This window comes from Taeniopygia guttata, chromosome 1, assembly GCF_048771995.1.
Source record: "Taeniopygia guttata chromosome 1, bTaeGut7.mat, whole genome shotgun sequence".
Lineage (NCBI taxonomy): Eukaryota > Metazoa > Chordata > Aves > Passeriformes > Estrildidae > Taeniopygia > Taeniopygia guttata.
In genome coordinates, this window is record NC_133024.1 from 34,187,483 (window position 1) to 34,202,297 (window position 14,815).

The 14,815-nt window shown below is 36.2% G+C and overlaps 1 protein-coding gene across 43 annotated transcripts in view; it reads left to right on the top strand.

Moving 5' to 3' along the window:
* Positions 1-14,815, top strand: part of DLG2 (discs large MAGUK scaffold protein 2) — a 988,777-nt gene that overhangs the window by 612,991 nt on the left and 360,971 nt on the right. For all 43 annotated transcript variants that reach the window (XM_030286703.4, XM_032751275.3, XM_032751277.3 and 40 more), the window contains one exon: positions 9,137-9,187. In XM_030286703.4, coding sequence (XP_030142563.1) covers positions 9,137-9,187 — 51 coding nt within the window. The remainder of the gene's footprint in view (positions 1-9,136; positions 9,188-14,815) is intronic.

Here is a 14,815-nt window from a genome sequence, read left to right on the forward strand (position 1 = left end):
GGATGAAAGTGATTTTTTTCCTCTCTGCTTAGATTTCAGTTAAAAGAATTTTTGAGAAAAAATCAAATTCCCTCAAACTGATGCAAACTAGTTTTTTCCTTTCAAGAAAGCTTGAGAAGTATTTGGAATAGTTTGCTGAGTATTGGCTAGGCTTGGATTGGGGCTGGTGATTATCAGTTAGGCTGCATTGGCTTGTTCTCAGGGTTTACATAGTTAATCCCTGTGGACAACAGTTATATCAATTTTCTTTCCTTGAGCTTGGGAGGAGGAGCAGAAAACCACTGATTTTTGTCTCAGCCATTCAAAATGTCTTCTTTTGTTTTCCTTTCTTTCTTTCTTTCTTTTTTTTTTTTTTTTTTTTTTTTTTTCTGCAGCAAAATTAATTGGGTATGAGGGAGCTGTTCTGCTGTGCTTTTAGTAGTAGAGTGCAGAGGACTGTGGCTCCCTTCCCTTACATACACTAAAGAGCCTTCCAAGATTTTAAGAGTAGTAAATCCTTCTGCTGCTGTAAAAACACTTGTAAAGCAACTGAGTCATGCGTAAAAAGCTTGTCCTGTGGAATCCATATTGGTTTATAAATGTGCATGAATTTCATGTGTGTGACTATTCCTTATTATTAATTTTTACTGTTAGTGCAGGCATTTTCTTCACTCTTTCAGGGCTGCTGCCTCCTGCAGGTATAAGTACATCCAGAGATTAGTAACTGCAACTTCAGTTACACAAGTACAAGCCCAGTGACACCAGTGAGATTGCACCACAGCTACTGACAGTGGAATTTATCCTTCAGTGCTTGTGCTAGAGTTAACACATAAGAACAAAAGAACCCAAATGAATACATTGATTGTGATGTTTTTTCTTAGACAATGGGGTGAGAGAGCAGTGAAAAAAGTATTACGTCTCAAAGCTAAACAAAGGTACTGGTAGGCAATTTTAGGCACAAATATATGAGTCAGAGTATGTTCCCATTGAACAAATGGTAAGAGATTAGATTATGTTGGTTGTATATTTATTTATTGAGGAAATGTGGTATACCTATTATGCCTGTTACATATATTTCTTTATATAATGGCTCTATAAAGATGTCATGGATACCAAAGAATGAAGTTAATTAGTGCTATTCTTTCCTTTCCTAAAATTTTGCTGGTTAGTATGCTGCTTATTTTTTCCCTAAAACTGAGAAACATTTATTACTCATGTTTAAATGAATCAAACTTAACCCACATGTAATAATTTCCGCCTTTTAAACACTCTTACAGTTACCAACCTTTAAAATCGAACTATGCAAATTGAACTATTAAACATTTTTTAAAATTACCTTTTAAGTCCCAATTTACAAGTACTTTATAATCTTTGTTGGTGAAATAAGGTCAAGCAAGCAACAGCTGTTTTCCATTTTCATGTATATTGTGCATGGAATGATAGATTACACTAGAAAAATAATTTCTAGAAATATCTGAACTGTTCAAATTTCTTGAAAGGTTTGATAGATTTTCTTTGAAATCTGAAATAGAGCAGAGATAGAAGAACTTAACAAACTGAGTGCTTATGAAAATGCATTTATTGCCATGTCAGCAATGGCAGAAGCCCAGAAGAAAATAAGAGGCAAAGTGATTGCGAGCTTCTGAAGCTGTATAGTGAATGACCTGAATTGTACAAGAAAGAATGGGATTTTGTGGGAAGAAATTGCTGCATCCAATTCTCTGGAATGTACTGTTTCAGTGATATGCATTCTAAGTTTAGGATACCAAAAATGAAGAATTTTCATGGAAACAGAACTGTTTGGAAGGGACCTTAAAGATCCCCTAGTTCGAAACACCCTGTCATTTTTTTTTTAAGAAATAATTTTTTTAGGAGATGAATCCTGGAAGTCTAGAGTTTCCCCATATAGTCAGTAGGCAAACAGGTTCTTAAACAACAATTCCATCCAAAGACTAGGACACATGACATATATCACCCCTTTGATTCTTCTCTTCAGTACATGTAAAAAAAACCCAAAACCTAGATCGCTTCTTAACTTGGATGGCTACCCTTTAGACTGGTAATATGATGGTATATTAATTTCTTTTAGCATAAGAGAGAAAGTTGTAAGTGCCAAAACCAAGCTGTGCACTCTTCTGTTGTTGGTACTAAATTTGTACAAGGTGGAAGTGCTAGCCTAAACAGAATTCACACACAAATGTAATTTCACTTCCATTTACTGTGAACCCCACTTGAAATTGTGATCTCTTCTTTTATCTGCTCCTGCATTAGGCTTATAAATCTGGGAAGTTTGTGTTGAGTCTGCATTAGCTATATGAAGTGCTTACACGTAAGATAATGCTTCCATCAAAATATGGACAAAACAACGAAGAGGTAAAAGAAAAATTGATGGTTCATTGTAAACCTCATAAAATAATAAGAATACCTTGGAGAAGGGCATATTTTTTTTTTTCGACCTGTAGAAAGTGTCAGCTCTACGGTAACAAAACAGATGAAAAGAAGTAAATCTAAATTGTTGCTGAATAGCAAAAAGGATTATGAGGAGTGAGAGCAGTGACTAGGGGAAACCAGAAAAGAATCCCTTATTTTGACAAGGTCTTGAAACTATTGTCAAGCAGGCAGAGAATTAGTGAAAAGAATCAAGGAACATGGAGTGTATGAGTGGCTTCATAGGAGTCATGGGAGAAGATTACATTTCAAGTTTAGTTGGAAAACACAAGAAAGTAGAAAACTAATAATGAATAATGGTTTGGATGAAGTGGGATGAGATATAGTTTAAATTGATATGTATGTGTGTGTGCATCTGTGTGTGAAAGGAAAATGGAAAAAATTTGGGACATAATAAGGAAGGAAAAAAAAACTGAAAGGATTGAAAATCAGAAAGCAGTGGAGGCTGACTTGGAGACATGAGAAGTTGTCTCATGATTACAGTTGGGGGATTGTGATTCACAGTAGACAAGAAAAAAGGACTGCTCTGTACAAGATGAGAAATGGGGTAGAGTAAAATAAGATTGCAATTTGGGAATCAACCATAGAGGAGTGACAGTTGTTACTTGCTTGATGGGTATTTTCTCCAACGGAATGAAAACAAGAAAAGCCAGGATAACAGTGAGGGAGGCAGAAAGAGGAAAGGGTGAGTATTCTGACAATCATTGGAGAAGAGGCAGAATAAAAATTAGGTCCTGAAGAACATAAGAGACATCTAAAAAGGCAAGAATGAGTGAATATGGCACCCTTTGAGCAGAGTGCAAGCTAATCATGACTGCATGATGTTTTTGCATCATGACTTTGCAGGTGTTGACCAAGAGCTAGATTTGGCTTCTTGGAGCTCTGCTAATTATTTGTTGAAGGTAATATCTTCCCTAATGATGTACAGTGACTGGTGGTCAAGTGCTCCCTGGGCATCTGTGGAAGGATCCACAAAAAGCTTTTCCTGATAAAGTATAAATTTCTTTGAAAACCCTTTCACTCTTCATTCTTCACACCAGAACAGTTGTTTTAAAATAAGAAGGTTTTAGGTTATGGTGAATTTTTGATTCAAAAACTTAACATATTTTCCTTGTTTCCTAAAGGAAGCATGGGTAAAAAGAAAGAAATCGGCGTAGTTGTGCACCATAATTAAAAATATATGTGGGATATCTCACATAAATAGTCCACAAAATGCACTCATTCAGATAAAGACTAGCATGAAAAACTTTGTGGCAGCTTTTTTAGGACAGCTTGAAAACTCTAAGTCATCACATGTGAAATCAGAGAAATCAGGAGAGTGTTTTCTGTATGTTTATATGCAGTAAGAGAGGAAATTTCTAATGGTTTTGGAAAGCAAAATTGAAAGAACATCACCAGCTTTCCTTTGACAGTTAATAAAAGAAATATCCCAAATTTGGAGTTGTCAAAGGGCTAAATAAAGATCATTCTTTAGCTTTGGTAACTAAACAGAAATTGTGAAAGGCTATTTAATACTTTTTAGATACCCAAATAGGCTTGGTGTTTCTGAAATGTAAAATAAGATGTCCCTTCCCCTGGTGGGGGGTTCAAAAATAGATATCTTTGAGGTCCCTTCCAATCCAAACCATTTGATGATTCTCTGAGTCTGTGACCATCTTAATTATACAGCCAACTGGAAATTTCTGAGGTATACATGTATCCTGAGGTTACTTGCACAACAAGAATTTGACAGTCTTATATTCTGCTGAGATTTGGGTGATGAGACAACTGGTGAAGCCATACAACCATTCATTTTGCATGTTGAATGAAAATCAATGTCAGAGTAGTTATCTTCCTATGCATATAATAGCAGAAGTAGAATCAGCAGTCTTCTTTCTTGAAGTTTTCTGAAAAACAATACCCAATTAAATATGATTAAAATGAGTTTTGATTGTAATAAAAGTATACAGATGTAATTTTTACGCAAAACAGTCTCTTCTTGAAAATAAGACTTAGCATAACAAATGGCTCTGGCAGTTTTTATTAGAAAGGATAGGTCCAAGGATTTTGAAATCTTGCAGTTGAATAATTGTATGTTTTGTTTGGATTGTTGCTGCTATCATAATACAGTTCTTATCACTAAAATTCACATAATGAAATATATATCTTATTGAGTGGATGCAGTTGTAGTAGGCTAGAAGTATAGCAGGAACAAATTATGCAATGTTTACTTTTCAAGTGTAAACAAGTCCATCAAATCAAATAATTGCAGAAGTAAAATAAAAGGCTATCAAATTACAGTTGTTACTATGAGAGCAAAAATCTTAAAAAGTGTTAATGAAGTGGCAGAGCATGTGGTAGAAAATGAAAAACCCAACAGAATGTTTGTCTCAAGGATTTTAGGAATTTCACATAATCTGTAGAGTTGATTTTTCAGTAAGGGACTACTTCAGCTGCTTGTATTACCCTTAAACTGCAGTGGAGGAGAGAAACTTGCTGCAAAGAGTCTTCACATAAAGGAACAAACAAATCTGAGTTTGTCAGGTCCTTACTTTGGCATTCTGTATGCTGGGCTTTATTTCAGATGTTTCACAAAATTGTGTATAAAAACCTCTCTACCTGTTTCTTATTTCTCCCTCTCCTGAAAGTAAATGTCACTGAAGATGAGTAGTGCTTTCTTCTTAGAGAGGTAAGTGAACTCTAATAGCGATGATATTCCAATTTCATTGCTATTATAGTTCACTTGCCAGGAAATTTCTCTTGAATGGTGGAGTCTGGATAGTTACCCTACATTACATCTCTCTTTCTTAAAGACATTTTCTTGTCTAATGTTTTGGAGAGTCCTCTAGAATAACAGGTGCAGCTGTAAATGAAAGGTAACTGTGTACCTTGCCTTTGTGGGGGGTTCTTTTAAACATCAGGGCTTAATTAAATTTTGGTAATTTATTCAAGAAGGGCTGTGCATTCATCACGTTCTGGATCATGAACATATGTAAGGTCAGGAGGCTGTGAACCTTCTTTCATTGCAAGTGTATGTTGGCCATGCAGCAGAAGCCCTCAAATTGTCTAAAGATTTCATGCACATCTGCTCCCATGTAGCAATTTTACATTTTTTCGTGGTCAGTAGTATATTTTTTCCTCTGACAGAAATACAAGCTCCTGGATGAGCCATGTGTTGATTCCAGCTCCTGTGCATTGGAGAAGGGATGCGGTTGGTTGTGTCCTCCCACGGACCTCATCCTGTGAACCCCTTACCCACTTCTGCTGCAGTCCTGTGGCCCCTTGCTGTCACAGGTGCTGTTGAGCATCTTTCTCAGAAGAGTGCTCATCAGTGTGCACAGAAGCCAAGAGCAGCATTTCTTGGCTTTTGGAGAAGGCGAAACATTGAATTGTTCCTTGTGGATATCCCTATAGGTTTGGCTTGTTGGGAGTAGGTGCTGCCAGTTACAGGTGTAGACAAGCCCGAAAAAGCAATTGGAAAAGCTGCTAAACCGGAGATCTGGCCTTTCAGTGCTGCATAATTGCAAAAGATATATGGCATCCCTTAAGCAGAAATTTGTTTCCAGTCTATAGCCATGAGAAATGCAGAGAAAACAGATTCAAGGCAAGTGTTCACCTAACTTCACACATCATTTTTAGACTCTGTACATAGAGAAAGGAAATGTCCAGCCACAATTCACCTCACCTACCTGAGGTTTTTAGCAGAGGATGAAATTAAGACCTTCTTGTGCCTGTTTTTATTCACTTGAGTATAGTGTTAGATGACTACCTCACATTTCAGCGTTATAAATATATATTTTACTTGTGATGAAAGATGAAAGATATCTGTCATTACAAGCTTGCACTCTGGGAAGCTGAGAAAGAATTTTTCACAAACAACTTGAAAATGCTGATGATTTCTTTGATTGAAAAGAATATAAAACTGAATGAAAATGTTTGTAATTTTTCATCATTATCTAAAATCACGGAAGCTGTAGTAAATTTTGCTTTCTGTTCTTGCTGAAATCTGATACAAAAGCAGGATTAGATAAGTCATGAAAAGAGGGACAGAAGAGTAGGTTTCCACTACTTGCAAGAAATTGAAGTAGCAGGTTCAGACAGCTTGTTTAGGTGCTTTGACAGGCCAGGGACTGTCGAGTTAGAATGTACAAAAACAGAGGGTATGTCCATATGCTGCTAAATGAGAGCAGCAACAAGCCAGTTCTAGTGCTGGAGCCACGACTCGCGTTCTACTTAAGTGTTGGCTCAGTCCTTGGCCATTTGCTTCCAGCAGGCTCCAGACAGAAACAGCCCTAAGCACTGAGACTTGGCTGAAAACTGACTATAATTTACCAGTGTAGGTGCAGCCAGAGAGTCTATATGCGGAGTTAAATGGTGCTAGCAATGAGTGGTACTGCATAAAACATCATTCCACCTGCCTCAGGTTGGAACAGTATCTTATTAGATTCTTTAAGAAATAATTGCATTTGGTTTGCTGAGCAACCAGCAAAGCAAACAGGACAGAGAACAGTATATGCAGACATATATGTTTAAACAACAAAAGGAGCTGGATCAAGATCAGCTTTTTAATTCATATCACCCCTGCTGCTATGGAGCCTGATAATGGAACTCTGCTGCAATTAATTTTGATTTGAATTGAAGACATTTTCAGAATCGCCACTGTCGATGATAATAGAAACCCCTCAGATGGTCATAAGCAAGATAACGTTTGTGTGCAAATACAAATTGAGTATTCAGCTTCTGTTTTCTCCTTTCATCTTTCCACAGAGGTTGCTCACTTCTCATATCCCTCTTTTTCCCATTTTGCTGCACTAATGAGTTTTTAATGCAAAGGAAAAGCGATTATAAGCAGTGAAGCAAAGACAGCTTTACAGAGCAAGACTGAGGAATTGGAGGCATAGATCAGAGCTATCCACCAACCTAAGATGAAAGAGAAGTTCATGAAAACAGAGACATATAGATAGCTTTGATTTCATTATCATTAGACAAGAAAGGATAAAAAATGGAATAGCTATAAAGATCTTCATATGTAATAAGTTGCCCATATTAATAAAAGAGTCTCTGCAGAAAGCATTGAAGTGATAACATTGGGCAGGAAGACATCCTGTAGTAAAATTTTTTCTTTCATCTCTGGTGTAAGTGTAATGTGATGCGATTACCCAATCCTAATAAACTACAAACCCCAAATATTATGCACATATTAAATATTATATTCATTGATGCTGTGTTTTCCTGTAATTCTTGAGCATGAGTTGTTTGTTTGGACTTTTCTCTCTCTTTCTTTTTCAACACAGATTCTAGAGATTGTATTTCTATTACAGATTTCATGGTTTATCACATCTTGAATTGTAAACAAATTACATAGTTGGTGGATTTTAGAGGAAGCTTTTGTTTGGCAGATACATGTACCTTGTTAAAATATTCACAAGTACCTAATTACATTTGAAAGGTGCTTGACAAGATAAAGACTGATTTATATATAGTGTTTTATGATTGCAGTTAGGGATCTAATACAGAAAAGTAGTAGTTGGGAATGGGGAGGAGTGATAAATGTTCATGTTTTGAGAAATAACAAATTTGTTTCTCCAAGATGAAGTCAATCCCAATCCTTTCCTTCAGTTTAGATCTTGAGAAATATTTTTTTCCATTAAGTATAATTTAAGACACTGAAGCAAAGCTGTTTTCCAGGGCATATCCCATAATTACAGAAACTAAAATAGCATGATTAATAATTTTTTCTTATTATTATTTTTCTTTCCTTTTTTTTTTTTTGGTTTTTTTTTTTTTTTAATCAATACTTTCTGACCAAGTAAAAAATTGCTGACTAGTTGTATCAAAGTGATGCTTTTAAATTCTTCTGAGATTTTAATGATAGATAGTTTTCATTGCTCTGCAGTTTACCTGCAATACGGTGAGCCTTTGTAGCTTTCTCAGATACTCTACCCTATCCATTTAAGAAATGAGAAGAGGGAGTAAAAGGGAAAAAGATATGTTAAGTGAGTTGCCAGGAGGAACAAAAAACAATCCATGTCAGACTGGAGCAAGGTTTTGGAATACTGCTTAAATCAGTGTCATCTCTTCAGCTTATAGATTTCTTGTCCAGCACAATCCATTTTGGTGCTCTACATTTTGTAGCTTAATTTATTTTGACACTGGGACTCAGCATAGGAATTACATTAACATTCTGTGCCTTTTTGCTGTTCAGCTGTCTCTTGCAAAGGTTCTCTGTCATGTTCTTGCCCTAGGTTAATATAGTAAACAAGATGTATTTCAGTGGATGTATCAGTGCGTAATTTCTGCATAAGTACTGTGAATTTCCTGTCTGGTTTTGTATTTCAATGTAAATTGGAGCTTGTAAGACAATGCATAAATAATTTTTCTTCTATTGTGAGAATATTAGAAGCAGGTCTTCTATTTTGACTTGAAACTATTACCTTGGAAACTATTTAAACATTGGCACAAAGCCCACAAAGATGTTTTATCAAATACCACTCTTATATTGATGATTTATATAGCTATTACATACTGAACTTTTACTATTTTCAGTTTTTAGGCTTGACTATGCCCCCTCAAGACAAAGGGGAGTTAATATTCTATACTTTAGAACTCCTCAGCTATATGTTGAAAAATGTGCTTCAGTAAACCAATGATACTGGAACAGCTGTACAGTGTGCCTATGAAGTTACCTTCCATGTGGATTTAAAGAATTTTCTGATTTTATTTTCTTTAGGTCAATGGAACAGAAATTGAATATGAATTTGAAGAAATTACTTTGGAGAGGGTAAGTGTAATTTAATCTTTCTTCTAGGAAAAATATAATCTGTAATAAAAATGTGATTAATTATGAAATCAAAATTGGTTAAGAATCAATTTTTTTACATTTTGAATAAAGGTGTCCACTGTTTATTCTAAAATGTAAAAATGTGAGCAATACAACAGGTAAGTCTTTCATGCTTTTAAGAAGTTTATGGCTTTGCTACTTGCATTCAAAAGGTTTTTCTTCCTCATAACTCTTGTCAGTGCTCAGTTCGGTGTTTGGTTGTATTGAAGAACCTCTATGACTTGGTAACTCCCTTTTTAGCTTGTCAACTGGAATTGTGGAATGATTTTGATTTAAAAATCTTTGGTTTCCTGGCATATGTGCGTGATAGAAGATGTGTAGTGTTATACTATAAAAGAAGAATTTTGAAAGGGTTTTTAATGTTCAAGTGACTGCATAAATGCTATAGACCATATCTATGCTTAAAAGATATGCTTACTCAAAGGCTGAATTACCTGAGCTGTAATCAGGGCTTGCAGTGAAGGCTTTGTTGGTAATGTAGCACCAAAAGCAAAGCCATATGTGCTGTACCATGTCTCCGTGGGTTTGGTGTTTTTTCCTTGCCTTTTGGTTATGTAGCTGTCCTACAGTGCTGACTTTGTCTGACACAGATCGAGGCCATATGGGCCATGTAGGGTGTGAAAAAGAAGGTCTAAGCTTTATAATATGTCATAATCCTTACAAAGGCTTCTAACAGATGCAAGAATGTCATTGCTGAATTCCTTTAGTGTTCTACCAATATTTTGAGAATATGAAGTTTTTCCATCTTGAAGCACAGTTCAGCTTCTTTCTACGTAAAATGATTGAATGGAAGGCCGGATTTATCAAGATGTGGTTGATGCCATGTGAACAAATGCTGTATGGTAGCAAATTACCATTAAATTAGATACTTAAATGATATAATTCACTGCACTTTTTCTGCATGTTATATTTTTAATTTTCCAGGATAATTAATTTCGTAACCATTAAATTTAAGGGGATACAAGTTTATGTTCTCATTGATTTGCTCTCTCAGGCAAATTATGAAAGAGCAATGTATCTTTTTATCATAGCCATTCTCATAACAGATAATACATAAGGTTATAGGCACTTTTCATCTAGTGTCTCCCAACTTACTTGCGCATCACTAGTCATTCATTGGACCAGCGTTTCCAAAGGTCACTGAACAGAAAACAGAACACATGCCTCCTGGGTGATATTTTGAAAAGTGCTTTATTTTTAACAGATTCATAAGTTATCAGTGTACATACTGCAGAATGAATGTGATTTGCATCTCCTGTACCTGTCTCATGAGGATAATTGGTTATTCACAGTGCAGCATAATATCAGCTAAAGGCTGAGCAACAATAGCAAAAAGAGATACAGATCTTAATGGACAATGTTTCAGTTGTTTTCTTGATGATGCTGGATCTGTGGCTTCTGATTACTACTGCTTGAAATGTTCTGTCACATGTATCAGTGTTTTGTCTCAAAGGCAGGGTACTGTGTCTGCTGGTTTTTGTGTGAGATATAAAACACAAGTGATTGCCTTTAAATAGCTGTCATTTATGTCAGACTAAAAGTGTTTTCAGAAAAAAAAAGACATTCTCCATGTTGATTACCCATTTTTTTCCACAAAACTTCTTCTAGAAATTAGAATAAAATCCTCTCTCTGTATTTAATGGCAAAGCTGAAAAATATATTAAGATTTCTGCTGTAGAGAGGGAAAAATGTAGTTTGCCCATATCAAATAGCTACTAATAAACTTTACATTTTGGTCCAGTTATTCAAGTCATAGAATTCTGCATGACCAAAGCAATCAAAGATTTTCTTAATGAAATTTATACACATTTTGAAATGGTCAGTATAATTAAAAACATTTAAAATGTGGGAAAAAAAAAAAAAGTTGAGGGTGTCTTAGGGAAAAAGCACCCTTACTTTTATCTTTTTTTAGATAATAGAATGAAAGGGAAGATGGGGAAGTAAGGGACTGATTACTTCAGAGCACTTCCCAGTCTCTATATACACTGTTTATTTAATTATTAGGAGATCACCTTCATCCGTAGGCAACATGGATTTGTGGGACCTATTCCTGAAGAGAATTACTGGTATTGGTATGGAGCTTGCCCCAGGGTGAAGAGATTTCCGCATCTCTTGGGGTAAAATAAGGCTACTGTGTGCATGCTGGCAGAAAGTGTCCAGTGTGGGGCTGGAGAGCAGATCAGCAGTGTCCCCAAAATGCCAAGAGCAAGCTGTGCTAATGGTCTGGTGGGAAGGACAGTGCAGGGCTTGCTGAGCGTCCCCAAGCTGCCCAAGACCATGCTGGTGTACCAGGAAGTTGACTGCAAAGTTACAGGGGGCTTTTGAAGAAAGCTTTTTTTTAAAAAAAATCTCTCTTTGAAATAGTGTTATTCAATTGTTTCTATTTAAATTGTTGTGCCGTACTTTGCAGTTAAAAAATACTTGGGGATTTGAGATTAAAAGGCTTCAGTGAGACTTGACAGACAATTAATTTGAGGCAGATCCACCTTAAATCTGTGATCAGTGCTGATTCCAGGAGTTAAAGAAGTTTTAAGTACCCTCCTGACAACCCTCTCTTTAGTGGGTGCTCTTATCCTTTTACTCTTCAGTTGTGCCAGCCACTTATCAGGTACCTTCACCAGTCTCTGAACTCACTGTTAAATAATCAAGAGCTCTCATAAGAACACACTTGAATAAAGTTACAGAGTTAACAGAAATCAAACAAATTATCTTATGGGGGTGGGGGGGGGGGGATAAATACCTTGAAATACCTCAGAAAAATATAGGAGATTCTCTGCTAATTTACCAGCATAAAATACAGATATGGGTATAGACTAATACTTTATGCTTCTTAAAAAAAAATACAATGCCCATATGCACACTCAGACAAAATTCTTAAAAATAAAATATTACCTTGTTCTAGCTTGCATATTAAAAACATTTTAGAAAGGAAACTCTACATAAAATAAGTCCTATTAATGCAGTGATGTTAGTCTTCCATTACTGAAAGACTTGAAAAAGCCATACCCAGTGCTTTTGTAAATCAGTGGTCAGTGTAAGAGATGATCAAATAGTCTCTGGTACAAAGCCTAACCAACTTTCCTAAGCTGGAGGAAAGTTTTAATTGATTGACTCCTTGGTAGAAGTGCTGTGCTTGGAGACAGATGCTGAAGAGAGGATTTTAAAAGATGTTGGAATATCAGGCAATATCAATACTTGCCCTGAAGAAAAGTTAAGATAGTGGGTCACTTAATGATTCTTATTGGATTCATGCTGAGTTTAGCATCTGAGTTCAGATCTCAGAACCTTTTTTGCTCATCTAACCTTGACTGCTTTTTAGATGTTGCACAAAAAGAGGACATTTATGATTAATAGGGCTGTTTGCAATAGGTTCTTTTCATGTTTGGTATGTATTTTCATTTTGTAGCTGTATAAAAGCATGTTATTAGGTTTTGTGAAATAGACCATTTAGAAAAATCAAATTCTATCAACACTGGAATTAAAGACATCTAGTTCCCAGTGCATTTGCATCCTGAGATTGACTGAAAAGGTTGAGCTCTGACTGAGAATTTTGCCAAGGCTAAGACATGAATGAAGGGTCTCTGTTTCTTTTTCTTTTATACTCCTGTGAATTTTCTGGCCTGTCATAACAATACAGGTTACAGTCAGAATGTCTCTATATTTTAATTAACCATATAGTTTTACCAAGTTTTTAGGAACCTGTTGTTTTGTTTCCCCGTCACTTTTTCAGATTTCATTGCAATTGCCTATTGTCTCACTACAGCTGAGGGAGAGACAGGTATGAATGCTTACATAGCATAATTATTTCCTTAGAAAATCAGGTTAAATATATTCATAGAATCATATTCCGAAAGAGTAAATTCTCAATGATAATTTATCATCTTGCATTGTGTTGTGTTAAGTCTGATAAATTTAGTTCTGTACCTACCACAGGCTCTGTTCAGTGGAGGAACTAAACAATCTACTCTGTCTCTTCTTTCCTTTGACTTGGTAGTTCAATGACATCAAGCACCATCATGAGAAGATTTAATTTTTTCTACTTGGAGACTATCATTCTGTAAAAGACTGGGTTTCTACATTTCATCAAATTGAAGGACGTATTCAAATCTTAACTAGAAAAACTAAAACTAGTCATAGGTGACCACAGATTAGCTCAGCTGATTAGAATGTGGTTCTAAAAACACCAACACAAAAGGTTGTGTCTTCAATCCCTTTATGGGCCATTCACCCAAGAACTGGACTCGATGATCCTTGTGGTTCCTTCCAACTCAGAGTATTGTGTGAAATTATGGCTTAAAAGCTAAAAATTAAAAATCCTGGGGAAGCAGTGAAAAAGAAATCCTGATACATTTAAAAAAAGTTTATTACAAGCCTCAGCTCTTAATCACTTTGATACTTGTAAATCTGAGAAATAATCACTACTGTAATAATTCTTTTTTCATCACTAATTTCATAGGTGAACACGTAGAAGTTTTCAAAGATATGAACAGCTGAAACACTGAAGAACAGATTGTATTGAATGACACAAGTATTTTAATTTGACGTGATGTCTTATTCTTTTATACCCATCTATATAGCTTGCTTTTGTAGAGATCACAGAATTATAGAACAGTTTGGGTTGAAAGGGAACTTTAAAGGCCATCTAGTCCAAGCATCCTGCAATGAGCAGAGACAGCTTCCCCTAGACCAGGCTTCTCAGAGCCCCATCTAACAGTGTCTTGAATGCTTCCAGGGATAAGGCATCCCCAGTTCTTCTGGGAAACCTCCTCTAATATTTCACAACCCTCATTGTAAAAAATGGCTTCTTTAGATGTAGGCTAAATCTACATTATTTTAGTTCAAGCCCCGTGTCCTACATCTGCAGGCCCTGTTAAAAAGAAGTCTATCCATATCTTTCTTATAAGCCCCCTTTATGTACTGAAAGGCTACATTAAAATCTCCGAGGAGGCTTCTGTTATCCAGGCTGAACAACTCCAGCTTTCTTAGCCTGTTTTCACAGGAGAGGTGCTCCAGCCCTCTGATCACCTTTATGGTCTCCTCTGCATTCAACAAATTCAACATCCTCCTTATGTTCAGGTCCTAGAGCTGGATGCAGCACTCTGGGTGGGAACTCACCAGAGCACAGTAGAGGGACAGAATCCCCTCCCTTGATCTATTGGCTATGCGGCTTTGAATGTAGTCCAGGATACACTTAGAGTATGTCCAGCTTCTCACCAATCAAGATCACTATTTGCTTCTATGTCTGGGAAAAAAGGTTTTCACTATTACTCAGTAGTGAATCCTCTTTCTGCCTTTTTTAAAATCTTAGACAGCAGTTCATGCACTAGTATGCTTTGACCACTCAGGACTGATACTGCAGTACACCACAGTGCCGGGAAAGCCCTCCTTTAATTGTTTCAGAAATAACAGAGTGGAAGGGAATGGTCGAGAAATGGCCACTAGGTAAAGGTATTTTAAAAGTTTAAGAGCATATGATGCAGATGCCTTTTGAGAGTCCACAGTGCAAAAATCAATATCCAACTATCAACAGCCCCAGTGGAGTAGTCTGGCATATTCTAACAGGAGAAA